A 27600-nucleotide genomic window follows, 5' to 3' on the forward strand; every position below is an offset into this window, starting at 1 on the left:
AATTTCTAACCTTCTATAATGCAGAAATAACATATGGCAGAATACCAACAAATAGCTCAAATAAAAATCTTCACATTTATTTTTCCAGGATTAAAAAATTCTGTACTGCAATAGTTTGTGTTTTATGAATTGGATGATATAGCATTCAAAATTTATTGATATCTTTCAGTGTACTACAAGAGATTTAACATAGTTAATTATTTAAATAACAAATTTTAAAACCAAGAAAATTTTGAAATGTTAATAATGCTATCTCCCAGAACAATGCATTTTATATTTAAGTATAAAATAGCATATATCTATATTAATCTGTTGTGTGCCTTTTATTTTTCATGTTATATTTCTTTATTGCATTAAACCTTTTATTTCCTAAATATTACTCACTCATTAAAGGAGAAAACAAATTAGCTTAATTTTAAAAAGAAGAATGGATTAATTATGTGATGATGCATACTTCCATTGACTCACCATTTAGAAAAGAATATGTGCCTTCATGGGTATTTATAAAAATATGTATACATGACCTTCTGTACCTAGAAGATAATCACTTCTTAGGTTTATGAGCAAGAGAGTTTGTGTTTTAAATAGAGAGACTGCTGTGTGTAGGAAGACAAGGGAAGAAATAACTCTAGCAAATAATAGCACAACACTGAACATCTCTGCCAAAGAGAGACAAGCGTTACTGCTGCATGAATCTTTAGATCAAAACACATAGTTTAACTTTGCTCCACATTTTTACTGCTGTGTTGTTTTAAAGGCATCGTGGGACCTAAATTCTTTACAATTAATTTCTCGGACATCATTTAGGATGATCTTAAGGCACTAGGGCGCATTTAACATTTTATAGAATTACCACAGTGACTTCATGTACTCAATGCCTGTAAGATGCTGTTTAAACCACAACAAAAAGAAATATCCTATGTTCCTGATTATGCGTGCACTGTGCCTTCCAAGGGGGGAAAAATAGCTATGTTTCAAAAACAAGAGGAGTTAATGAAAATTTTAAATTGGCCTTCCACATGTATTTAAATGAAGTATTTGACTATTTGGGTTTCCTTGGTTACCATAGTCGCTGCTGACAGCTTCTTTTTGGTGGGGAAGGGGAAAGCAGGACTCTAAAACAAAGAGTTAAAAACACTTATACATTAATAGACGAGGGGGGCTGGGGGTGGGGCTGTGATGCGGGCAGCCCGGCGCAGTCGGTGCCCACCCCCTATCGCGGATTCCAGTTCTCGGGTGATTCAGGTATTCTGGCAGAACTGCAGTTCCACAATTCCTTACCCAGCATTCCGTTTCAGCTGCTGGAGGGCTGCCCGAGCCTTATGCAAATGAGACCAGCTCCGAGGCTTTGACTGCAGAAGCGAGAGGAGGGGGGGCAGAAGGGAGTTCAAAGGTCACAGGGCTGGTGGAAAGCTGGATCAGTTGCCCGAAAAAAATGCACTGGGCTCCTCTGCAGCAGTGTTTTGCAGCAGTTACATGAAGTGTGCTTTATGTCTCAGAGTGAAGATCTTACAGCGTGTGTGCCGTAGTCGTTTAAAGTGCACGCAGGTACGGTGACAGATTTCGTGATGCGCCTGATTTTATTTCTATAAAAGACACCGATGAGGATTGGCTATTTTAATTCATTGTGGAAATCGGCAGGGTGTTCTCGATTTTCAGCTTCCCTTAACTAGTTTATTAAATCTTCTTAATGTTGTCTCAATTTGAAACGTGGATGTTTTGTTCCAATGGAATAATGTCATGGGAGAAAAAAATTGGATTGAGGATTCTAAATAATTCCATTTTGGAGAAAGTTTTTGATTGCAGGGAGGTATCTGGGTTGAAACATCTAGTTGAATGTCAAGACTTTAAAGTTTTAGAGGATTTTCACATTTTTAAGAATTTTGTTTTAAATAAGAACCTAAGATTCTTGTGAGGTATCTGGAACTAAATAATGGAGTTCTTTTGTTCATAACCCACACGATACCATAAGGACAGTTTCAATAAGTTATATTTTCATTTCCTTTTAAGAGAGGGTTCATTTTGGAGAGTCTTCATTCTGTATTTCATTACTAAACATGTTATCAAAGAAATAATTTCTTATTTGGGGGTTGCATCCTTTAAATACTTTAATTTTCATAATTGTTATTAATTTTCTTTGGGACTTTTTAGATAATGCTATTTTGAACTCAACATGTTCAGCTTCCTATGACTTTTCCTTTCAGTTAAGTCTGGATTGTGAAGTGAACCTCATAAATGTCACAGGCAGGAAAAAAGTCTTTTTCCATGGACTAAATTTCACACTTTCGTAAAATGTGTGATTACATCATAGTAAAGTCTGACCTGAACCAAACAAATGTGTCCTCACTTTTATTGTTCATATTGCTTTTTTATTTAAAAAGCATATTTTTAAGTAAACTTAATTAAAGCAGCATGATCAGACTATCTATGTCATTAAAATTTTCAAATATATCAATTCAGCAGTTACAATGCTGATGGGGAAAAATGTTATTGTAATTTGCATCAGATATTTATATGTTTACATTATAGTTATATGTGTATGAAAATAAGTTGGAAAGATGGAAGAGGCAAAATAATGTTTTGTCGTGAAATTGCTTTATGCTTTCATATTTGCCTAAGATATTTTGAGTGAATTTTATGAACCTTACCTACAAAAAGCTAGCACATGTTTAGATAATTACTTTCTTTTGCATTAAAAAGGGGGGTATTAATTTTATTATAATGATTATCAAGATTTGGTGGTTTGGCACTAATATCTGTTATTTTAAAATGGGGTACGGGAAGCATGAGGGGCAGACCAAAACAAGAGAATGGCCATTTAAAACAGTGAAGGACAAGTATTTTAAATATTTATGAAATCACTTCATAGTAGTCATTTAGGGCCAGATTCTCATCCTATATCTCTCTGTGGGGACATTCTGACATTTATCTAGGATCCTGAGATTAAATTAGGAAAAGATACTCATATTTTGTATGAGTTTTGTAAAAAGAAATAAACTGCCATTTTCTTCTAAACTCTCATTTGTAACTTTCAGTAATGACTGCAGCTTAAGGGGGTATATTTTAAGTCAATCGCTCCCTTTTATGTTGAATGGAAAATGCTGTCCTTTGGTCCAAAGAATATATTTGGTTACTTTTGTTTTATATATAGGTATATAATTGTTTTGAAATACATATTTACATATATTTTATATATTTATATGTTATATATAATATATATGATATATATATTATATATGTATGCATACATACTACATGCATACATGTATTTCAAACAGCCAAATAAAGTCTTTTTTACAGTCAACTATATTTTATCCAACAATTTTGAAAAGCAAACCTCTTTACTTTTAGCTCAGGTCATGCCCAGAGTTTATACCTACCAACCCTCTACATGTGTTACAGGCAGGGCACAGGGAAGAGGAAAGAACTAGGTTTAAAGTTCATTTAGCCTGTCCAGCACTATTAACTTTGTAAATGCAACTGCTACTACCCATTAGCACATTCTGAATCTAGAAATAAAAACAGTGCGGGCAAAGAAGGAGCGCCTGTGAAGAGTCTTGTAGAAAATGTGGTAATAGACAAATGTGAAATAAAGAGAATTGTTGTGCTTTCGTGAGCCACGAGAGAGCTATATATGTCCTGCAGCAAATTTATGGCTTTGAATATCCTGGAGAATTTATGTCTCTATGCAAATTCACTCAAAACTTTGAAGTCTTTTTTGCATTTGCTTGAACCATACAGCTTCCATACAAAATCTCAGCAGCAGGTACCTAGTAAGTTCATGGTCTGGATACTTAAATGCATATAGAAAAATGCATTTCTATAAATGCAAATGAAATTAAATTTAGAAAGTTAAGAGTAAATAGAGTAATGTAAAAACAAATCATTGAAGGACATACACTTAGTGTACTTTAAGAGGTGGTATTATATCAGACTTCAAAGAAATCTTTAAGGATTTTTCAAAAATTAATTTCCTGCTTTCTGATTACCAATCTGTCTTTGTCATCATTTGAAACTAGAGACCATATTGTAAGCTTGGAAAAGATTTTAGGGCAAACATGTTGTATTCAGTCTAGCAGGATGGAACATAATCTAAAATCTACAAATAACTGTTGTTGTCTCAAAATTGTGTGTGTAGGTTTTAGGTTGGATTATCAATATATGTGTCCTTCTCCTGAACTTCTGGTGCGTATGAAAAAGAAAGAAGAATAAAATTACAACATATAGATGGAAAATGTTCAAAATAATTGAATATTCAAAACAATCACATTTTTTCATCTTAACCTGGCATTTCTTAGGAAACAAAGCAAATGATTGCATTTTTATTGCCTATTCTAAAATGTAAATAGACTTGTATTCATTTTGTTGAAGAGTATAAGGATAATAAAATTGTAAGATGGTTTTAAAGGTCTTATTTTTATTCCATATTATTAGACAGATGGCAACATTATAGTAATACTTTGTCTAGGACAGTTGGAAAGTAATCTACTAAATTAACCAATTTTCCAAATATGTAAAGTTTATAACTTAAATGGCCAGCTTTTCTTTAATGGTTATTGGTTTCATGGAAGTAAGATATGGTACATATCATTCTGCTTTGTTGAGCAAAGTGGAAATCAGTTTAGGTCCTTCTTTATGGCAAAAGAATCATTATTTTCACCATTACACTGACTTATAGCAAATGATAACACTGTTCCTCAACTGTGTACCCCAATACTAAATAGTGTTAGTTGCTCAGTCATGTCCAACTCTTTGCGACCCCACAGACTGTAGCCTACCAGGTTCCTCTGTCCATGGGATTCTTCAGGCAAGAATACTGGAGTGGGTTGCCATTCCCTTCTCCAGAGGATCTTCCCCACACAGGGATTGCACCCGGGTATCCTGCATTGCAGGCACATTCTTTACCATCTGAGCTACAGGAAAGTCTAGTACTAAATAGTGTTGCTATTATACACTTTTTAGCATATAGCTTTATATACTTTCTATATACTTTATGTGCCTTTTATATTTTACTCTTTCTTTTCTCCTGTTAATATTTATTATTTTAGTAATTAATAATTACTCCTTATCTGAAAGTAATTACAAATGAAGTATATGTACTTTATTTTACATTAAATTCTATATAGCTTAGACTTTGGTGGGCAAAGTGGGGAGAGGTAAACATCCCTCTATACTACCCCATGTGCTGACCTTCTGACACATGCAGATATGTAGTACACTGAGCATAGAAACATAGAATTTGTCTTCTTTTTTCTTACATTTAGGATATTTAAAATCATGTTGGAACTCCAGATAAATGAGAAATTGATTTTTGTTGCTACAATGAGAATCTGTCATACTAAATCACCAACAGGGATTTGAAATTACCTTTTCTAATAGGGAAATGAGGAATTTCTAACAGGTATACCAAAGAAAACACACAGACCAATTATCTTGGTGGCATTTGACTAAACACTGGCGCATGTATCTATTCTTACCAATTTCAGGAGTTGTGGTCTATTTCATTCTTAAATCCTGGGACTTTTAGGTACACCACCTTCTACCACCATGCTAATTATTACTCAGGCAATCTCTCATCTCCGTGTAAGCTTATGAATGCACATATTCATTTAGAAATGCATTATTTAGTCATTTGTGTGTGTGCATGCATGTATACATGTATGTACACCTAATATTCCCCCCAATCATATACAAGAAAAGTAAGACAACAGAGCCATCAATCCCTATTTCTTCAAAATTCACTAGTATAGTGTATATGTTATGATACATACAGTGGTTAATATCATAGCCATTAATAGATGGTCTCTTACATTCCGAAGATTTTTGAAGAGCTGAAGAAATGTTGCTTCTCATTCTGTAAGAATTAGAATAGTCCAAAGTACTGGGGAAAAGTTCTATATCATGGTCTTCTTTTGCCCACTAGCATTTAAAAATGCCTGAGAACTACTTTAACAAGCCTGGGTAATTTCTCTAATACAACAAAACATTGTAAATCTAGGGGAATTCATGAACAACTGAAAAATCAGGAAAATATTGTATATTGTTTTCTTGTTAAGTAAGTGCTTTTATTATGTAGTTTTAAAGAGTGTGAGTTCACACTATATTGTGGTGCGTGAAAAGACTGAATAGCATAGTGTTTGGGAGTTTACCTTTAAGTTCCAACCCTGGCGTCACTTCTGAAGCATGGTCTGCCATTTACAAACCATGTGGTCCTAGACAGAGTACTTGAAAACTGTAAGCCTCATCTTCATTTGCAAAGTGGAGATAATTGTATCCACATCAAAGAGATTTTATGAAAACAAAATGGCATGATAAATGCCTGGCATAGAATATGAGCATTATAAGTGGTAACTATAGTAATAGCATATTAAAAAGCAGAGAGACATTACTTTGCCAACAAAGGTCCATCTAGTCAAGGCTATGGTTTTTCCAGTGGTCATATATGGATGTGAGAGTTGGACTGTGAAGAAAGCTGAGTGCCGAAGAATTGATGCTTTTGAACTGTGGTGTTGGAGAAGACTGTTGAGAGTCCCTTGGACTGCAAGGAGGTCCAACCAGTCCATCCTAAAGAAGATCAGTACTGAGTGTTCATTGGAAGGACTGATGCTGAAGCTGAAACTCCAGTACTTTGGCCACCTCATGCAAAGAGTTGGCTCATTGGAAAAGACCCTGATGCTGGGAGGGATTGGGGGCAGGAGAAGGGGACGACAGAGGATGAGATGGCTGGATGGTATCACCGACTCGATGGACATGAGTTTGGGTGATGGACAGGGAGGCCTGGAGTGCTGCGATTCATGGGGTCTCAAAGAGTCGGACACGACTGAGCGACTGAACTGAACTGAACTGATGGTAATAAATTAGTAATATTTTTCAGCCTACAGGAGTTGGTTCTCTGGTCCTCATATGACAAGTTCAGCTTAAGTCTATAGTTACAACACTCTTGATAAGATTTCAATGGATGAGAAAAAGACATGTTTTCCAAAGATAGAAACCCACTAGGAGTTTCTTAGAAGTCATACCTCGGAAGTACTGAGCAGTTGATACCTTATATTCAGATGGGACAAGTAGAGGTGGCAGCCACCATAGTCATCAAATTCAAAATATGTGGTTTCATAGTCCACCAACTGTAAGTATAATAGCCACAGAATCCTCACATATGTGGTAATATATATTTTTTTTAATTCTCTTGTGTTATATCCTTTGTTACTTTAAGATTTTTCATTTTTAAGGCTTTGCTCTACCATTTTTTCTTTTCCATGTTGACTTTGTACAATTAAGGCATTAGTTGTTCATTTTCCACCCACAGTTCCTGGTTGATCCATAGACTATGTGTTGCAGGAATGGGGACCTCTTTCACGGCCGGAAACTGGGCTCTTGTCTAACACTTGGAAATGAATTGTCCAAGGAGACACATGTGCTGACAAAGCAAGAGATTTTATTGGGAAAGGGTGCCCGGGCAGAGAGCAGTAGGGTAAGGGAACCAAGGAGAACAGCTCTGCCACATGTCTCGCAGTCTCGGGTTTTATGGTGATGGGATTCCTTTCCGGGTTGTCTTTAGCCAGTCATTCTGATTCAGAGTCCTTCCTGGTGGTACACGCCTTGCTCAGCCAAAATGGATGCCGGAGAGAAGGATTCTGGGAGGAGGTCGGATATGTGGTGTTTCCTTTTGACCTTTCCTGAACTCCTGCGGTTGGTGGTGGCTTATTAGTTCCGTGTTCCTTACCAGGACCTCCTGTCGTAAAACAACTCATGCAAATGGTTACTATGGTGCCTGGCCAGGGTGGGCTGTTTCCGTCAGTGTCCTTCCCCTAACATATGGACCTTTCAGCTATAGAGGGAGCATGGCTCATGTTCGGTGCCCAAGAAACGTTTGCTGATCCAATGCTGTTGTAGAGCAGGATTCCAGTTCTGCCTCATGACTTAAAAGCGCTAATTTGTTCAAATCACGAAAAAAATATTCATGGACTCACTGCTGTTTTAAACTTCCTCTGTATCAGAATGAAGTCTAGAAATACTGCATCAATTGATTTAGCCACAAGGTTTTTCAAAAGAAATCTAGAAGAAACTTACAAATTATTTTAACAGTAGCATACCTAGAAGTGCTCTGTGATGACTATACATGAATAGCAGGTGTTGGATAAATTGGTGGTGGGAGGTGGGGGATATCATGATGCTGCTTTTGTGAAACTAGTTTGAATGATGAAACTTTTCTCAATAGTGGGTTTCCAAGTTTTAAAAGATTGTTTGAGCTTGGTGTGATTTATTTCTATTGTGAAATGATTTTAATTTATGCCGAGAACCTTCTCTGAGACTTGAAAATTCAGGTATTTAATCTTACTCTCTAAATTATTTTTACTAATTGCTGCTTCATGCAATGTCAGCTGCAGGTTGAATAACTATTTACTATCTGCCTTTGATAGTAAAAAAATCTATATCTTGCCTAAGGTAGTGATCATTTTAAAGAACATGTAAAGTGCTTTTTCTACTTATTCTAATTTTTCAAATCTTCTTAATTTTTTTTTTTTTTTTTTGCACAGTATCTTTGGCAGGATCCCAGTGCCTAGATGGGTATGGTCCTGAAGTTTGACCATATTTATTATGATGTCCACTTTAGGGTACTTTACAAGGAAGTGTTTTTAAAAGATCTTTCACTTCAGTCTATTCCCATGATTCTTCTGAAGGAAAAGGATGTCATATCTCTCAAATATCTTTTGATCTATGCTGACTACTCTACTATTTAGTCAGAACATTTCTAAACGACTGAAGAGAAACTTCTTAAGTGCTCAGGAGAAAAAAATGTTAACTTCCAGTGCTGCAGTAATAGTTCTAAATTCTTTCACATTTGTGTGGTTTTTTTGTTCCCCTTAATGTGGGAAGCCTTGCCAGTCATCCAAGAAATTAGACTAAGTCTTAATAGAAGCATATAAAATAAATTTTTCATTGGTACTTTTGTCACTGGGGTAGGAAAAATAGGCTTACAGCAGGCACTTGATCAGTTTTCAACAGTTTTAAAAGCCTTATCATGTTCCTGGTTGGGTCTCTCTGCTCTTGCTAACTGAAAGTGCATCCTGAAAGTTAACTTTAGGGAACAACTTTGGCTTTCTGTCCACATGTATTCTATTATATCGTGTTGCCAAATAACAACTAATGAACGACGTTTTTAGGGTTACGAAGCATTGAAAACCAAGTTCTGGCTATCTTATATGGACACTAATCCCAATGACAGGTAGTGTGGCAAGCTTATTGGGGTTCTGTAGAACCCCTTTAGCATTAGTAAGTGGAGTGGCCTTCCATTCTTTGCCAATAGGGCATGCATCAGCTTAGACACTGCAGTTTGCACACAGTGAGGCAGGACAGTGCTGAGTTAGAGGCACCCACCTTTGATGGAGGCCAGGCTTTTCTCATGTACTCCTTGGTTTTGGGGACTGTACTGCATCAGAGCCTGTTCTTACTAGGTATGCCCTGCCCCTTATTTTTATAGAAGTGGAAACTGAGACTCAGAGGAGGTAATCCTCTTACCTAAAATTAGGCCACTTGTTAGTAGCTGATCCAGGATTAGGTTCCAAATTGATGACCATTCATTTACTGAACAGGCACTGGAATACATATTCAGTCCAGGAAGAACCTTACAGTCAAGTATGTGAAACAGTCAGGTGAACTAGTAATTCTGATGCAGTATAGTAAATACTGCTCAGTGCATCAACCAGGTGCTGTGCTGTGAATGTAGGGAGGTCACTAGACCCAGTGTGATGTTGGTCAGGAAATACTTTTCAGAGAAAGTCTGGCTCAGGTCTCCTGGACCAATGACCTAGATCTCTGAAACCACAGTTTCCTTTGCTAAAACTAACCTGCAGGTTTTGAGAAAAGATTACAGAGGATAGGTGCAAAGTGTCTGGCCCATAATAGATATTCATCAAATGGTGACTGGCATTATTATAAAAGGAATGAGGCAGTCTAAACTACATCTTAGGAAAGACAGACACTGTTTAGAAAGGAACCCTTGAAATCAGTAAGGAATGTCCACAGGAGATGCAGTTCACTCTTTGGCACCTATGGCAGAAGAAGCTAGGGGAGAAAGAACCTTGCCTTAGGAGAGAGATGACCCTAGTGTAAAAGGAACAGGAGGCAACAGATGCTCAGACTTCTAGAATACTTTAAACTAATGTGTTCACAATCAGTTATTCTTTCAAGTTCTGGATGTCCACCAAAGCTGAGGAAATGGCGTTAAGTCACTAGAGCAGAAGTTTTTAACCAGGAAATCCATGGATAAATGGCATATGCACGTGTGCACTTGTTTCAGGGGCAAGCATTCATTTCTTTAATTAAATTCTCAAACTGCAAATCATCAAGCTACAAAATTGTCGAAATTCAAAATATATAAAGTAACTCAGACCTTTAACTCAAGGTCACAGTTAACTCTGGCATAAGGAATTCATACATAATTGGGGAACCCTCCAATTGTTTCTCCAACAAAAATATTCATTAGACAAGAGCATTCCCAGCACTTTTGGCTTAAGCAGACACCTGGACAAGAGAAATGTATTTGGCTAACTTGCACTCCTTGAATTGGCAAACCACCAGTATCATTTTTCACATTGGTGGTGCCCCATGGAAACACCTTGCAGGATTTTACCTTGTGAATTCATTGCCAAATCCCTATCTTCTTGGCAGCAGCTATGTTAATTTCTTGCCAAATGGGTTAAGGCAGATATGGCCTAGTATTGTGGAAGAAGATATCCCCCCTTTTTAAAAAGAAATGCATAAGCATTCTGAGACCATTTGGCATGGTGTGGTCAAGGCATTGAAGTCTGATGCCAACTTCTTAAGATTATAATTATCTTATTTAGTAGCAACTTCAGCCAATAGTCAGTGTTTGATTCATGTAACAGTGTAAGGGCAGTAGCAGTGTGAATGTTAGGGCAGAACAAAGATTACTCAAATTCATGCTGTAAAAAACTGAGGAGGAAAAAGATTTTGATTTAAACTAACTCATTTAAAATTGTATCCTGATGGGCTTTCTGGTGGCTCAGTGGTAAAGAATCCACCTGCAATGTTGGAGACCCAGATTTGATCCCTGGGTTGGAAAGATACCCTAGAGGAGGGCATGGCAACCCACTCCAGGATTCTTGCCTGGAGAATCCCGTGGACAGAAGAGCCTGGTGGGCTATAGTCCATGGGGTCGCAAACAGTCAGACACAACTGAGTGACTAAGCATGCATGCAATTAGGAACATATCTGGATAACTAATGATATCCCACCAGAAAATACTCAGTATGATATTTTCAGACAAGCCCTCTTTTCTTAAGTACTGGAATAAAACCTGCACACCATCAATTGAGCAACCGTCCTTTTCATCCTCTCTCTGGCCCTGTAGACAATCTAGTTGATGAAGTGTGACATTGTGAATAATCTTGGTTTTGCCAGCTAAGCTTTTCCCACCTGCTGTCACAGAAGAGCCGTACACCAGTATTTTCATCAACCTGTTTGCAGTGCTTCTCATCTCATCATTTGAATTTGGTGAAGCAACCAGAGGAAACATCAAAATTGCTTTCCATTCTGCGTAACAGTAAAGGAGAATAAGCTGCTTTTTCTGTGCAACTGAATCCTGACATTGGTAGTTCCTGGGCTCTGGGCCCATTGCTGACCAAAGTGAACAGGCTTAGCTTATCAGAGTTGTTGGGAAAGAACTTTATTATGGTTTCTTAGCTTTTTGTGCTTGCTGGAAGAATTTGATGAGGATGTAAAGTAAATTATTTTCTTCTTTGATAAACCAGGAAGAAATGTCCTTCATGTCAGGTTACAATGCAGGCTAACATGCTCCTTTGATATATGCCACATCACCAAGGCAGAAGGGTCTTTGTTAATGACCTTTGCGGTTAAAGGTTACTCTCATTTTGATTAACTACAAAACTAGCAAGCAACCAATGCAAAGGATACACCCAGGTAAAACTGAGCAGAGGGGCTCTAGACACACCTCTTTGTTCCTGAGAGAGGACCATGTATAGCTCTTGGTCTAAGTAGCCTCCATGGAATTAAGGACCTGCAGGTCAAGTGAACCATCAGCCTAGGGAAGAAACAGCATCTCACTGAAAATATCTCCCCATTTCAATATAAAGAAATTCTTGCCATGCCAGAATTACTTCCTTTTAAATGCATTTTTTCCAGCATCAGTGATAGGGCACACTTGCCCTTAACTTATTAACTATCTCCCACCCCCCTCATCTTTTTTTCAGTTGTTTGATGAACTTGTGATTTACCCTAATGACCTTACATGTTTCATTTACTGGGTTTTGTCTGATTGATAAAGGACAGGAATATTCATATGTGGTAGTTCATTAGTGAAGTGAAGTGAAGTGAAAATTCCTCAGTCGTGTCCAACTCTTTGCGACCCCATACAGTCCATGGAATTCTCCAGGCCAGAATACCAGAGTCGGTAGCCGTTCCCTTCTTCAGGGGATCTTCCTAACACAGGGATCGAACTCAGGTCTCCTACATTGTAAGCAGATTCTTTACCAGCTGAGATATAAGGGAAGCCCAACAGTACTGGAGTGAGTAGCCTGTCCCTTTTCCAGCAGATCTTCCTGACCCAGTAATCAAATCAGGGTCTCCTGCATTGCAGGAGGATTCTTCGCCAACTGAACTATCTGGGACACCCCAGTTCCAGTCGGTAGGTGGCATCTTTTATGTAGATGTTTTCTTGATTTCATAGTCATTCTGCTTTTTCACCAAGAGCCAAGAGCACCAGTTAGGGTTGTCAGAAGAAAAGCAGGATGCCCAGTTAAATTTAAATTTCAGATGAGCAACAAATAATAGGTAAATTTATATCTCAAATGTTTTTTTTTTAATCTAAAATTCAAATGTAACTGGGTATCCTTTATTTTAATTTGCTAAATCTTGCAACTCTAAAATGAATCTTCTCCAAATCAAAGAACTTGCTGTACAGAACTAAGAGATTGATGGCTCTTAAGCCATATTTTCTGTGGCCATTTCCTTATAATACATAGCAAAACATTAAAAATAGGGACAGACTGTCATAAGAAAAAAGGATTAAACATAAGATGAATATAAATGAGATAGTAAGAACTCAGTGAGTTACCTAGAGAAGCTATGAAATTTTTAGTCTGTTGAAAGAGAGGAACATGAACAGGATTCCAACAAATAGCCAAAATTTAGCTTCAATCATTCTTCCCAAGGCATTAAAATGTACATTTTTATCCAATGTCTTACTTATTTTCACCCTCCAGCCTTCTGGTTTCTGACATTTTTTCCAGAAATACATTAAATAAAATAATTGTACTTATAATCATAGAAAATCTGGTATAGTTTATCAGTATCTTTTTGAGTAGAGATGGAGACATTTCTACTTTTCAACTACTTTTTCTTTAAACGTGTCCAGAGGCTTCTCACATCTAATACAAATATGAAATAAATAGTATATGTTAATTAAGAATAACAGATACCCAAGATTATAAGATGTTTTTTAGAATTTTAAAGTTGAATTTGGCAATAGAAAGGGCACTTGAGTGTAGGGAAAAAGGAATCCCAAACCAAGAGGCTGGCCAAGTGATGAATTCATGGATATATTAATAAATGAAAAAATTAGATAAATCAGTGCTAGACAAGGAGAGAGTATTGACTTTGAAATGCGGTGAGCTTATTGAAGCCTCTGGGTGAGGTTCTTTGTAGTGATACCTAATTGGGTGGCTCCTTGCCCATTGGCCCTGTAGTATAATGGTCACAGGACTGACACCTGACCCAAAGTGGGCTAAAGGTTGCTCATGCCTTGGAACATTAGGCTTAAACTGTGAGACACAGAAGTTGCTAGACTTAAACCCGGTAACAGTGGTGCTGTTAAAAAAAAAAAAAAACACCAAAAAAACACATCAAGGAATTTCTACAGCCGTAATCTAGAAGCTGTCCTTATTCCTGCTGTTCCTCAATTTTGCATTTCAGCTGTATCTTAGATTGCATCAACTAGTTCAGTATTTTTCCAACAGATGTCTTTGTGCTTAAGTTAGCTAGAATTGGCTTTTGGATTGCTTGCAAGCAAAAAGAAATTGTATGACGTTTTGAGGTCAATTTCATCTCATTTTGATTCTCATCTAATCAAATATGCCAGATATTTTGTTAGGAGAGATAGAATGGTGAATGAGATGAACATGATTCTGCTTTATGGAGCTTTTAGTCTATCAGAGAAAATAGACACTGACAACATAATTAAACTATGGAAATGGAAGAGTTTCATTCATTCATCATACAAATATTTACTGAGCCCCTATTAGATATAAAGCATTGTTCTAGATGCTTGGAACATCTGTAGAGAAATATTCCCACTTTTGTATCTTCCAGCAGGGGATGAAAAATAATCAATAAACCTAAAAGTACATAAATAAATAATATAGATTTAGAAGGTGGTAAGTGCTATGGGAAAAGAAATTAAAAAGGAGATTGCAAGAAATCATGCATACATCAAAGGGCTTAGAGTCCAGAGAGAAAAGACAGGTTGGAGAAAGTGAATTATTTTTAGAGCTGAAATACTGGCAACAAGGCCAAATGGTCCAAAAAAGTGAAGTTAACCACAGTATGTTGTTAAAGACTTTATAAGCCGTTTTGAGGATTTTGAACTTTATCCTAAGGCAGTCCAAAGCCACTTAAGAGTTTAAGCTATGGACATGATCACATTTACATTTTAAATTTATCGTTCTGCCTCCAACCTGGAAAACCCATTGAAGGCTAACAGTGGTGGATGAGAGAGAATAATTAGGAGGTGGTTGTCCTAGTCCAAGTGAGAAATGGTGATACCGTTGATTAACATGTGTTTCTTGAATTGGAAAATGGTAGCTGTATTTAAATGGCTGTTAACGAGACAAATTTTCAGCTTATCATATTTAGAGTAAATTAATGCCTGTCCAGGTTTATCTTCTGTTCTTCGAGCTTTAATGCTGTTTACCAATTTGAAATGTTGACCACTTTTACACTGGCTTCATACCTACCGAGTTTAATTATGTCTCATCTTTAGGAAGAAAATATATGACAAGTTAAGGAGCTGTGCAGCCACAGGACAAGCATTGATTCTGCTCACCTGCGTTTATACCTAGCTACCTACATATGGTTGTCCTCAAATTCTGAGAGAAACAATACAGGGTACAAGCAAACCAAGTATATACAACTCCTCTATTAACAGGCCTTCCCTTTAAATTCTTGTATTCTTTTCTTCCTAGTGAGATAGTATAGATGATGTAGGAGAAAACCACATGCTCCTTTTACCATTCCACTATTAGGTCTTGATCAAGGTTTATCTGCTGGTAAGCAATACGTCATTTGGCCCTCATAATTTGTTATAACATCTTGTTACACTCAAATAATATTTTTTAAAGGCTGTGAAACTAGACAGGTGTTATGCTTGGTTGCTGCACAAGCAGTTTAGCACTTAACCAGTTTCACTGGTATGAATGAAGTTATGAAGTTATAAAGTGTAAGTCGCTCTTTGTGACCCCATGGACTGTGGCCCACTAGACTCCTCTGTCCAGGGAGTTCACCAGGCAAGAATACTAGAGTGGGTTGCCATGCCCTTCTCCAGGGGATCTTCCTGACTCAGGGATCAAACCCTGAAACACATATTAATCAAGGGTATCACCATTTCTCACTTGGACTAGGACAACCACCTCCTAATTATTCTCTCCCATCCACTACTGTTTGCTTTCAATGGGTCTCCTGCATTGCAGGCAGATTCTTTATCATCTGAGCCACCAGGGAAGCCCAAAGTTAAAGTTATACCCACCTGTAATTATTTGAATGTTTAATTTTCAGCATAGATACTAATCCCATCTTAAGCAGTCAGTTCCTTTTTTCCTTTGACCTGGGAAGAGCTTAGGCTCTTTGAGTCCCAAAGATGTAGACAGAAATTGCAGTCAGCCTTCAACTCCACTGCTTCAGGTCTTGCCAGTACAAATGTAACAACAATGGGAAAAGAGATTTTTGAATTCTCTTAGCATCCCTCCAAACATTTCCCCTCTTATGCTTGAGGAAGTGAGAAAGGAAGAGAAGAGTGCCAAGTACCACGTTTTGCCATGCTGGAATGTAGTTTCCTTTGGCCAGTTGGGTGTTCTTGATTGTCAAGAAATCTGCCTTTCTCAAGGAAGTTGGGGGAGATCAGATGGTTAAGTGGCGCTTAAGGACATGGTTTTTAAGTGTTACCATTGTAATATCTTATTTTAAAATGTACTTTTTAAACATGGGTATCCATCTTGTATTACTTTGTGTCTTGGTCTCTCTCCCTCATGAATTACTTTGCATCTTGTTTGAAGTGAACAATTTTCAAATTTATATCCTGTCCTACTTTTATTTCAGGAACTTTACTTAAAATATCTTTTTCCCCCTCCACCCTGCTCAGATATGCATGAACATTATATGCATTTCATACTCTTTAAAACAGAGAAAATAATAAGCCAATCTGAATAGTGGTAAAAGAAGTGTCAGAGTAGAGATTTTATTCTCAAAAGAGTGGACAGAGCAGTATCTTCTTATTGCTATCAGTTATCTATTGTTAATATAAGTCATGAAAAGACATAAATTAGTAAAACAAGGCAATAGAACATGAATTTGGAGGTATTCTCAATTCCATGCAGCCCAGTATAGTGAATGCTTGCTTCTTGGGAGCAGGTAACACATTCTACTCCTTTTTGTATCCCCTTACTCCACTGAAGGAGTCAAGCATATGCCTACTGGTTACTAAACACATGAATAGATGAGTAGAGTAAATGTAAATTAATGATACTTAAGAGACATCTAATACTGTCCTTAACTTTACTAGAAGTCACACCAGTGATGGACGCAGAAGATTTTATTAGGAATTGAGTGTTGAGTTACATAACTCTCTGGGGCTGGTGTGTGGCCACACTCAAGGAAGGAGCTACTGGAGAACAGACTAGAAATTAGGCAAATGGCCCTCAATTTGAGTATGTATCAGAATCACCTGGAGGGCTTCGGAGAGCAGTGTCCTAGGCCCTAACCTCCAAGGGAGTTTCTGATTCAGTAGATCCGGAATGAGGCTTTAGAGTTTGCATTAGTTAGAGTTTGCATTTCTGAGATTTCCCCCTTAGGTGGTTCTGATGCTGCTAATCCGAATAGAATTTGAAAAGCTGGCCCAGCTCCGGGGATCTGGTCAGGCTGTGCGCTGTGTGATTTGCATAGAGAAGGAGGTAATTACAGCAATTTCTGAAGCCAGTACCTAGATAATGTAACAAAGAACTTAAATGGGAGTTAAAAATCAGCTGACATAAATAAGATGGAAGATAGAATGAATGGAATCAACCTAGTAATACCTTCAGCTTAGTTAATTTAATTTAGCAATGTTAGACCATCCACCTATATCTGAGCTAATATGTAGATAAGTTATTCCTGAAATATGTTTACATTGGCAGAAAGTTTATGCCCTGTGCATATGTCAAGGTAAATGATGAAGATGGAGAGAGGGCAGCTCAAGGAGAGAAGACACATCATTCAGCCTAGAGAAAGAATTTAGGAGAAACTACCTCCACTTCCCACTCTTCACTCTTCCCACCCAATTAGTGCTATATCCCTGGTAAATATCCTTAGGAGGTTTCTGAAACTGTGGCGACAGCTTCAGCAACCAGGTATCATGTGGAAGCGTTTCACTTTATTGTAATAGTTAAGCGGAAACTACCTAAAATTTAGACCTGATTGCATACGCTTCGTTGTGCTCAGCTAACTGGGTTTCTTGCATTTTAAAACTTGAGTATGAAGTTTTTGCATACTTATCCGTGTTCCTTCCATTAATCGTTTAGGACTTTGGGGAACATTAACATTTATCTTTGTTACAGAATTTTACAGACTTAAGTGGATTTTCTCAACTTGCCAACAAAAAGGAATAGAGGTAGTGCATTAAAATGAAATATGTCTAAAAAATTGTTACATTTTGGTAAGCAAATGGTCAGATGCTCATATTTAATCTAATTTCATTTCTGAAAATATTTTTTAAAAACTGCTTAGTGATCCTTTCAAGGGAAAACTCAGCTCATGTATAAAAAGCCATATAAAAATGACTCCAGAGACCTTGGCTGCACATCCAGCGGTCAAATATTTCAATGCTCCGCTGCTCCCGTTCCTGTTACAGGTACATGTGACAGCGCTGCAGCGATGAGTGGAATTTTAAAGAGGAAGTTTGAAGAAGTTGACGGCTCCTCGCCCTGCTCCTCTGTGCGGGAATCAGATGATGAAGTTTCCAGCAGTGAAAGCGCTGACAGTGGGGACAGTGTCAATCCATCCACTTCTAATCATTTTCCCCGTGAGTACAAATCCATGACTGAGACGGATTGTTTGGTTCTACAGTGAAAACAATTGTATCATTGTGGTGATTTTTTAACTGTTATTCCTAATTTTGTTTTGCTTGTACAATTGAACTAAAAGCAAGACATGATTAAGGAAAAATGAAAGATTTTTGAGGCATCAGTGGATTCCTTTGTTTAGTGGATTATTTGATAGTGTTAACCAACAGATTCAATGAAAAATGACTTTTTATTATTATTACTTTTCAAAGGAAATGCCCTACTCTGGGATGCGGAAAGACATGTCTAGGCACAAAAAATGTATCCTCATCATAGCTGAAATGATACTCTAGGAGAAAAAAAAAAAAACAACAACATGGGGAAGATGTATTTGGGAGTGGAAAGTCTGGGCTTACTGAGAAAGCGCATAGCCAACCATGATTTAAGAGATTAAACAGCAGCAAAACTCTCCCAAATGTGCAAGTACTGTTTATACCTCTTTCTACACATCCCTTCTCTTATCCTTAAGAATAATATTTAAAGCCCACAAAATGAAAAAGCTGTATTCTTTCTCTTTTTCCACTGCCCTGTAGCATCACAGCTTCCTGTCAGGCAAGGTACTGTGAGGTTTGAAGGACTGACAAGGGAATTTCATAAGGTAATACAGTCTACAGGCTAAATGAAACTATTACTAGCTAAATAATCTTGAGTTTATGTTTCCCACAGGAAGCTTTTAATATATCGTGATATGATGACAAATAACTAATTTTAGTTTTTTATTTTTCAGTTAAGTAGCTGATTTTATTAATATGTCATTACATAATATAGAATTTATTTTGGTAATGTGACTACCGAGAAAACCAAGAGAATTAATCATATTTTTAAGAGTTAATAAGGAGCTCAATAAAACTATTGAACATGAGACACATATACTAAAATCAACAGCATTCCTTTAAGCAAGCAAAACTCATAGAAAATAGAATGAGAGGACGTCTACAATTATTATAACAAAAATGTCATCAAATATTCAGGGACAAAGTAATTGTGTGATGTAGGTTGATCTTCAGATATATTTACAAATGTCATGATAGTGTGAAATGAGCTTGTGTTTTGATTTTAAAGATGTATGTTATGTGTTTGGCCTTAATATTAACAGTGATAATAACAACAACATCATCATCTAAGATGGTTTTGTGAAGATCAAAGAGCAAGTGAGATAATACACATGAAAGAACTTTGTAAAATGTCAAGTACTGAGCACATGTTATATTAAAATTTATTCTCATAGCTCACATTTATTGGGCACATGCTGTGATCCAATAGCTTTATAGACATTATTCCTACCCTTTACAGCCATCCTGGAAGAACCACTACCTTCAGTTTACAGAGGAAATAACTGAGGCTCAAAGAGGCTAAATATCTTGCCCAAGATCACATAGGATTTAAGACTAGACACACATATATACATGTATGTGTATATATACATATATATATATATCTCCATATATTTATGTGTCCCATCCCATAGTCTTCACCTTTTCTATTATCTCATTCTGCCCTTTAATTATATAATATTGGCCATGTCTTTATAATGCGATTTATTGTGAGTTAGAAAAGTACTTGAATTAATGAAGAGACAGGTTATGCTTCTGGATATAAAGGTAAATCTATTAAATCTTTCCACATTAATTTGTGGATATAAAAGTATAATCTTTATAAAACCCTCAACTAGACTTTTTTAGAGGTGATGGAATAATAAAATCTATTTGGAAAAATAAGCTAATGAGAATAAAGGGATATTTTTAAAAAGAAGCCATAAATCTTGAAAAGCTACCCCAGATATCAAATAATCGTAGAAAATTATATAGTTTAACATTTTTGCTACTGTATTAGATCTAAGAAAATAGAGAAAATCTCAATGTAGTATAGATAAGAATTATATATTATATATACATACGTTATATGAATAGAGCATTATAAAACAGTGTGAGGGAGGAAGTATTTAATAAATGATTTTGGTGTTAGAGTTTGAAATAGAAAAATTCAGAAACCCATCTCACAACTTATACCAAAATACATTTCAGATGGAGTAAGTAGACAAAGATTTTTAAAATTCATATCATGGGGGAAATTACATATTTGCTAAATGTTTGGTAGGATTGTTATCTGAGCTTTGAAGTAACATAAAAAAGTCACATTGCAAACAAAATACTTAAAATATTTAATAATAGAAAAGTATTAAACATACCTGATCCCCCCAAAAGCCCAAAGTAAAATAATCTATATTGGAAAGAAATTTGCAGTTAGTATGGCCAAGCATTATTGTCTAATGGCATACAAAAATACACATGTAAATTTTTTATATAAATTAAGATACATACCTTCAAAGATAATCAACATGATAGCAAATATAATTAGCAAATATTTTGAAGCATTACAGTAGTAATAACAGAGAGTAAAGTAGTACTAGTGAGACTTCATTGTATGAAATCGTGGAAATTTCATCTCTATGAATGAAATTCCTCTCTCCAATAAAAAATAGTAGTACAGTACTTAAGTGCTGGTGACGGTCACAGTACAAATTGTATGTACATCCATATTGCTATTGATGGCAATGAAATTTATAAAGCACTTTGGAAATATAAGAGCCATAATGATATTCATCTCTATACATCTATACAATTATAGATAATTTGTCTAAAGGGGAAAACATCAAAAACGCAGGGAAAATACATAATTGAAAATGTTGATGGTTGAGGGCAATGCCAAAAAATGGGGATTGGGGTAGGGAAGAGGAAGGTCATGTGTCTAGGAGTGGAGAAATGATTCATTACGTTTATGGTAGCTGATACAGTTAATGTATTTTCATGATAATTATGAAGACATGGGGCTTCCCAGGTGGTGCTAATGGTAAAGAATCTGCGGGCATGCAGAAGATGCAGTTTCTATCCCTGGGTCAGGAAGATCCCCTGGAAGAGGGCACAGGTAACCCACTCCAGTATTCTTGCCTGGAGAGTATGACGGACAGAGGAGCCTGGCTGGATACATTCCACAGGGTTGCAAAAAATCGGACACGACTGAAGTGACTTAGCACAGCACAGCATGAAGACATGAGGTAGTGTTAAGAAAAGGAGAACACACAATTTTACCTACACTGCCAGGGAATGTCTTTGTATCATGCTGCTAAGTGCTGCTAAGTCGCTTCAGTCATGTCTGACTCTGTGCGACCCCATAGATGGCAGCCCACCAGGCTCCCCCATCCCTGGGATTCTCCAAGCAAGAACACTGGAGTGGGTTGCCAGTTCCTTCTCCAATGATTAAATTACTCTAAAAACTGAAAGCAATTGGTTTTTTGAAGTATTAGAATGATAGATTAATTTCATATTTGTTCATTTTTATTTCAGTTAATATTTATATATTTCACAAAAAGTGTTTTAAATTTAAACTAAAATAACTATAGTTTAGATTGTGTTTATGTAAGCAAATGGCATGATCACTAAATCATGCAATGCTTCAATTAGCTAGTAAAGAGTTTTTGAGTTATGTCCAACAGATGTTATTTTTCCTGTTGAATAAAATAGACATATTTTGTGGTACCCAAGAAGTTACTGAAATTTTCAACTCATCATTTATTGTCAGTGGTAGTTGGCAATAGTTAGTTTTCAAACTTGATAATTGAACTTTGTATTAAATGAAATCTGGCAGAGATTTTTCATTTTTAAAGACAATTAAATGATTGATTTAATCAAAAGTGCCCTTTTGATTTAATAGTCTGTTTAGTTTACCATATTAACATTATGGGGAAGGATAAAAAGTGGGAGAAAAAAAGGCAAAACATCAAAAAACAAAAATTCTCCCTAGATTATTAATATTTGCTGTATAAAAGATCTGAACATGTTAACCCATGTGAGAGTATTTAAAAAGATTTCTTGTTTCTTGCAATGTATTTCAAATCATTTGCTAGCCCCAAATAGAGGCACAAATTTTTGTAAAATGTTTTATTTATTTTTTCAGCTAGATTAAAGTATGTACTGATCTGAAGTCATTTATAGAAATATGTATTATTATTGATGAATCTTATTTCTTTAATATATTTTTCTACTTTCAAAATAAAAGTAATTACCGTAAAGAAGGATTTTTGATTACTATCAAATTTATGTGGTATTAGGAAATCAAATTTAGCTTCACACAGATCTTTTAAGATACGGTTATTTAAATCTCACTCATTGTGAGGTCATCTTTCAAATTTAAAATGTCAGGTACACCCAGTGCTTTATAAGCACTAACATATTGTGTAACATAACATTTTGTTATCATTACAAATATAGGAATTGATACAAATCATGTGGAACGAGGCAGCATCTATGGTAGTAGAAAATTCCATGCTATTCCATGCTTTCTGTAAGCCTATTCAGTTTGTAGCACATCACATTATGATATTAAAAGCTTCGAAATGTAAATCAGTAAAGACATTATGCCTTTTTCCTTGGACTTTGGAGTTTTGCTAGGCAGCTAGCATACTCGCCCGCGATCAACCAAGGTCATATCTTGTACTTCCCTTGAGATAGAAGCCGCTGGATTCTGTATTGCTGTGGAACGCTTTGTTTCATCAAATCCCTGTGGCTCTATAGCCAATCAGCCTGCACTTGAGCTCTGTCACAGGGAGAGCTACAGAGAAGCCGGTATGATTTTTTCCTACCCTTTCAAGGTTCTTGGCACTTCCCACAAGTAATGAGAAGCTGTTCGACAAAGCATCCTCCCCCAAGGAACACATATTTTTCCTGAAACACAGTCTTTCTACAAATAAACATATAGTATTTAGGAAGTGGAAATATCAAAAGGCAAAATGATAGGTATTCTAAATGGCATGTGAAATCTGATGGTGGATGTCTTACATAGGATAAGAGTTTCTAATGTACAGTTCCACATTCTTGAGTTCACTGCGTAGCCTAAAATCATTGTTTGATTAGGAGCCATTATTGTACCCATTTTATACAAGTAGAAGTTAACATTCAGAGGTATATTAATTTATCCGATGGCTGAGTTATAATCTGTGTTTGTCTCCCGCCCTCCCTCCCTCCTTCCATACTTCCCTCAGTTTCTCTCTGAATACATAGGGCATGAATATGCTGCCACGTGCATCCAAGTCACCGTTTCCCTCCAATGTCAATTCCCTCCCACTGACTGCACATTTTATAGTGGGATTAGAGATTAAAAATCAATGGAAATCAGATCTTGACGTGAAACTTTGTGGTGGAAGTACAACCAAAACATATCTATTCTCTTTACCAAGCAGTTAACATGCATCGAACATTTAGATTCCGTTTTGACAGATATGGTGTATCTTATGTTCAGTCTCTGTGGTAGGTGCTTTTAGACATGTCAAAATGATAGACTACCGGCGGTAAATACAGCTCAGATTACAGGTCGTGTCTACTCAGCATTGTGATAATAACTTAAGAACTTACTATAGCAAAAACAAACGTAGCAATCAATCCCTGAATCAATAAATTTTCAAACAATGGAGGTGTGTTAAGGCAGAAAGTGAAAATCGAAGTTTTAGGGAAGTCTTTGAGCAGGAGTAGGCACCATGTGACCCTCAAAAGCTTCTTCCTACCTTGTGATAATATGGTTCTAAGAACAAGGATCAAAATTGGTCTTAAGTTAGAGCAGAAACCAAGTAGGAAAAGAGAAGCAACATAGGGCAAGGAACCTCTGATAAGCTGTTAAATTAAGACCTTCCCAGACCCTGACTCCCTTCATCTCCTTGTGCTAGAAAAGAACCAGTTAGCCTGGCATTGTGAGATCAGATCTGGAACCAGTTGCAGATTTACATAGTAGGTCATGTCCCTATCTGGACACTAGCCACGGACCAGTTAAGTCATTAAGTGTTTAGTTTAGTGGAAATATGGGATTTAAGTAGTTTGAGTGAAAGAAATAGATACAAGTTAGTGGTCCATTTGGAAAATATTTAATACTCACTTGAATGTGTTATAAAAGCCATTGACTGATATACAGTGGAATTATTTTCAGATTATTTTGCCTGAGAGGTCTGGGAAATCCAGTGCATTGAATCAGAAATAGTCAACCTTGGCTGCCTCCTCTGACCTTACTTTCCCCATCCCTCAGGCTGAAAGTTCTTCTCCTCTGCTTCTCAATCTCTGACTACGAAGTTCTGTACCCGCTACAAGGCTCATATCAAATGTTTTTTCTCTATGAAAACTTTACCAAGTCTCTTATTCTACTCATCCTCTTTCCTGAATCTCCTGGTATTTCAAACACTTTGGCAATGGTTTTCTATCTTCTTTCCATCCCAGTATTTCCCACCATGATGTGAATAGCCATGTGATAGCTGACTGAACCATTAGCCTCTTGTTTCCTTGACCACCTCTATTCTGGAGTCTTCTATTCCATTCATATCATTTTTCTCCACTCCTCATAGCTGCTTGTGTCCACAGCTTTACCCATGATAGTTTGACAAACCAGTACAGCTCTATCGTTGAAATATCAAATCTCAGTGCTCTAAACTCAGACCATACCCCTTCTCCTTCCACTCCATTTCTCCCTCTACCCATATTTTTATCTCATACTCTTGTTTTCCCCAACATGTGGATGCATGCTATGTTGTTTCAGTCATGTCCAACTCTTTGTGACCCCCATGGACTATAGCCCACCAGGCTTCTCTGTCTATGGGATTCTACAGGCAAGAATACTGGTATGGGTTGCCATGCTCTTCTCCAGGGGATCTTCCTGACCCAGGGATCAAACTCACATCTCTTATGTCTCCTGCATTGCCAGGTGGACTCTTTACCACTAGCACTAGCTGGGAATCCCTTTCCCCAACATAATACCCACTTTTTATCTTTACATATCTTTCCAGAGCACCTTTTATATTCACTCTTTTGTTTTGGCTTTTTTTGCCGAGAGTGCGGTGAGGCCTTGACTCTTAACCATTTTCCTCCCCTATCCTTTACTCCATATTTCCTTTTTATTCAAAACAGCTGAACACTTTAAGAAGTTTTGGAGAAAATGATAAAACTGGGTGTTTTCAACTTGGCTGCCCATTATTGCTACACGGCCTCCTCCTAAGGTGCCTAGGGTTGTTTTCTCTTCCATCTCAAAGCACAGAGTACTTACCAGACTCATCAAGTCCCTCCAGCTCTGACATCATATTGAACAGATTACCTTGCCTTCTCATCACCACGAACCCTACTTTCCTCTTTTCCTTTTCTGCATGTCCTTCTTTCTGTCTTTAAATAGGGCATTCAAAATGAGTTTCAAAGGAATGAGTGTAAGCTCAGCAAAGGCAGGAGCTAGGTCTTTGTATGTCTCGTATCTAGTAACCTCTTAATAAATATTTGTGTAAGTGAATGAATGAACACTTATTAAGTACTTACTGTTTGCCATAGCACTAGTACTAGGAGCTGGAAATACAAAAGTAAAGGAGACACCATCCAGTTCTGTAGAAACTTACAGTCTAATAGCTCTTCAGCCCTTCTTTAAATTATTGTATTCTGTTTTACACCATTGTTATTTGTGTGTATACCTTATCTTTTTGGAGATGTATAGAGCTTAAGCATATAGTCTCAGCCCTAAGACTGATGCTGGTTCAATTGCTAATAAATCCTTGACAAATAGCACTTAGCTTTGTAGAGAGTTTTCTTTTTTAGTACAAATAAATCACATAAAGAAAAAAAGATGCATTTGTTGTAGGACTTCATAATGATATGGACATTAGTGGAAATAAATACCAATTTTCAGGCTAACTCTGTAATTTATGATTTGGATGGGTGTCATTGTGATATATCAGGATCCTGATTTATCGGTTATTATATCCAAATATGTGTAATGGTGAACTGGGTTTTAAATAGGTTCCCACTGTAATTATGTATTCCCAGCATGTACATGCACCTTTCTGGTTTCATTTGCTTGTATACAGCTTTCCCAGGCAGAAACATCACTATTTAATTGGATGCTGTGCAGCTATTTAGGCAGTAGCAATATAACACACTTGAGAGAATCCAAGATGCTTTCACCTTCACCATTCTTTGAAACAGCTAGGGAAAAAAAGGTATTGCCAACTCATACCACTAACATTATATAAGTACAGTTCATTTAGTGTGGTTTGGTTTGGTTTAAATTTAGAATCAGAACCTCACATGTAGCCTTAATAAATGATGACTTACTATATTGAGCTGTTTATTTCAGCCCTAAGATTTTTTTAAAAAATTCTGTTTTGGTCTTATTGTCTTTCCCCTAGAGTCACATGTTATATAATAGGTCTCAAATCTGTCCACCGATCCCCTTGTGTGTTGTACTCCCAGTACATACGACTTGCATCTCTCCTCTGGACTGCTGCAGGAGCCTGCCAGCTGCTCTGAGCTTCCTCTCTTGGAGGAAAATCAGCCTCTTCTTTATGCAGGAGTGTATTGGATCACATCTCTTTCCTATTTGAGTCCTTTAGTTGCTTTCAGTTGTATTCATTACCTCAGCCTCCAAAAATCTATGACTGAGACTTTGCTCTCCTTTCCAACTCCTCTCCTGCCTTCCCTCCATCTCCAAACTCCAGCCATACTGATCTTGATTCAGTTATTTGAATGTAACAAACTTTCTTGCTCTAAGATCCTTCTTGGAAGAGTCTTCCAATAACTGACTCTTGATATTTGAGGTTCCAGCTTAAATATCTGCTCTTTGAGGTAGCTGTCTCTGATCACCCCATCCAGAGCATGCTGATTCAAAGTCTTCATCTGTTAGTGATATATATCCAAGTTTTTACAGGAAAAATGGTACTATCTTGGAGTTGCTTTCCAATAACCCAGCAAAAAAAGAAAAAAAAAAAAAGAGCTAGATGAAATGAGATTTAAAAGTATGCTACTCCTTATATTTTTATTTAATTAAAATTTTACATAATACATTAAAATATGTAGGTACTATTTATCCTAAAATTTCTGTGAAAGCTGCTGCTGCTACTGCTAAGTCGCTTCAGTTGTGTCCGACTCTTTGCGACCCCATAGACTGTAGCCCACCAGGCTCTGCCATCCCTGGGATTCTCCAGGCAAGAACACTGGAGTGGGTTGCTATTTCCTTCTCCAATGCATGAAAGTGAAAAGTGAAAGTGAAGTCGCTCAGTCATGTCCGATTCTTAGCGACCCCATGGACTGCAGCCTACCAGGCTCCTCTGTCCATGGGAGTTTCCAGGCAAGAGTACTGGAGTGGGGTGCCATTGCCTTCTCCGTTCTGTGAAAGGTCAAGGGCTTAAAAAATGACCCAGTAAAATTTTGAAAAAGAATAAGGAAAGGGGAGGATGTGCTTA

At 36.9% G+C, this 27600-nt stretch overlaps 1 protein-coding gene across 5 annotated transcripts in view; it reads left to right on the plus strand.

Moving 5' to 3' along the window:
• CSRNP3 (cysteine and serine rich nuclear protein 3) overlaps positions 1-27600 on the plus strand; it is a 195228-nt gene that overhangs the window by 98592 nt on the left and 69036 nt on the right. For 2 of the 5 annotated variants that reach the window (XM_086370605.1, XM_086370619.1), the window contains one exon: positions 18137-18307. In XM_086370605.1, coding sequence (XP_086226731.1) covers positions 18137-18307 — 171 coding nt within the window. Of the gene's footprint in view, positions 1-147; positions 1549-16868; positions 17202-17333; positions 17637-18136; positions 18308-27600 lie in introns of those variants that run through there. The other 3 variants (XM_086370611.1, XM_086370624.1, XM_086370630.1) reach the window with 3 other exon arrangements.

Source organism: Bos grunniens, chromosome 2 (assembly GCF_055505025.1).
Source record: "Bos grunniens cultivar Pamir isolate PY7600 chromosome 2, Bosgru_T2T1.0, whole genome shotgun sequence".
In the NCBI taxonomy this organism is placed as follows: domain Eukaryota; kingdom Metazoa; phylum Chordata; class Mammalia; order Artiodactyla; family Bovidae; genus Bos; species Bos grunniens.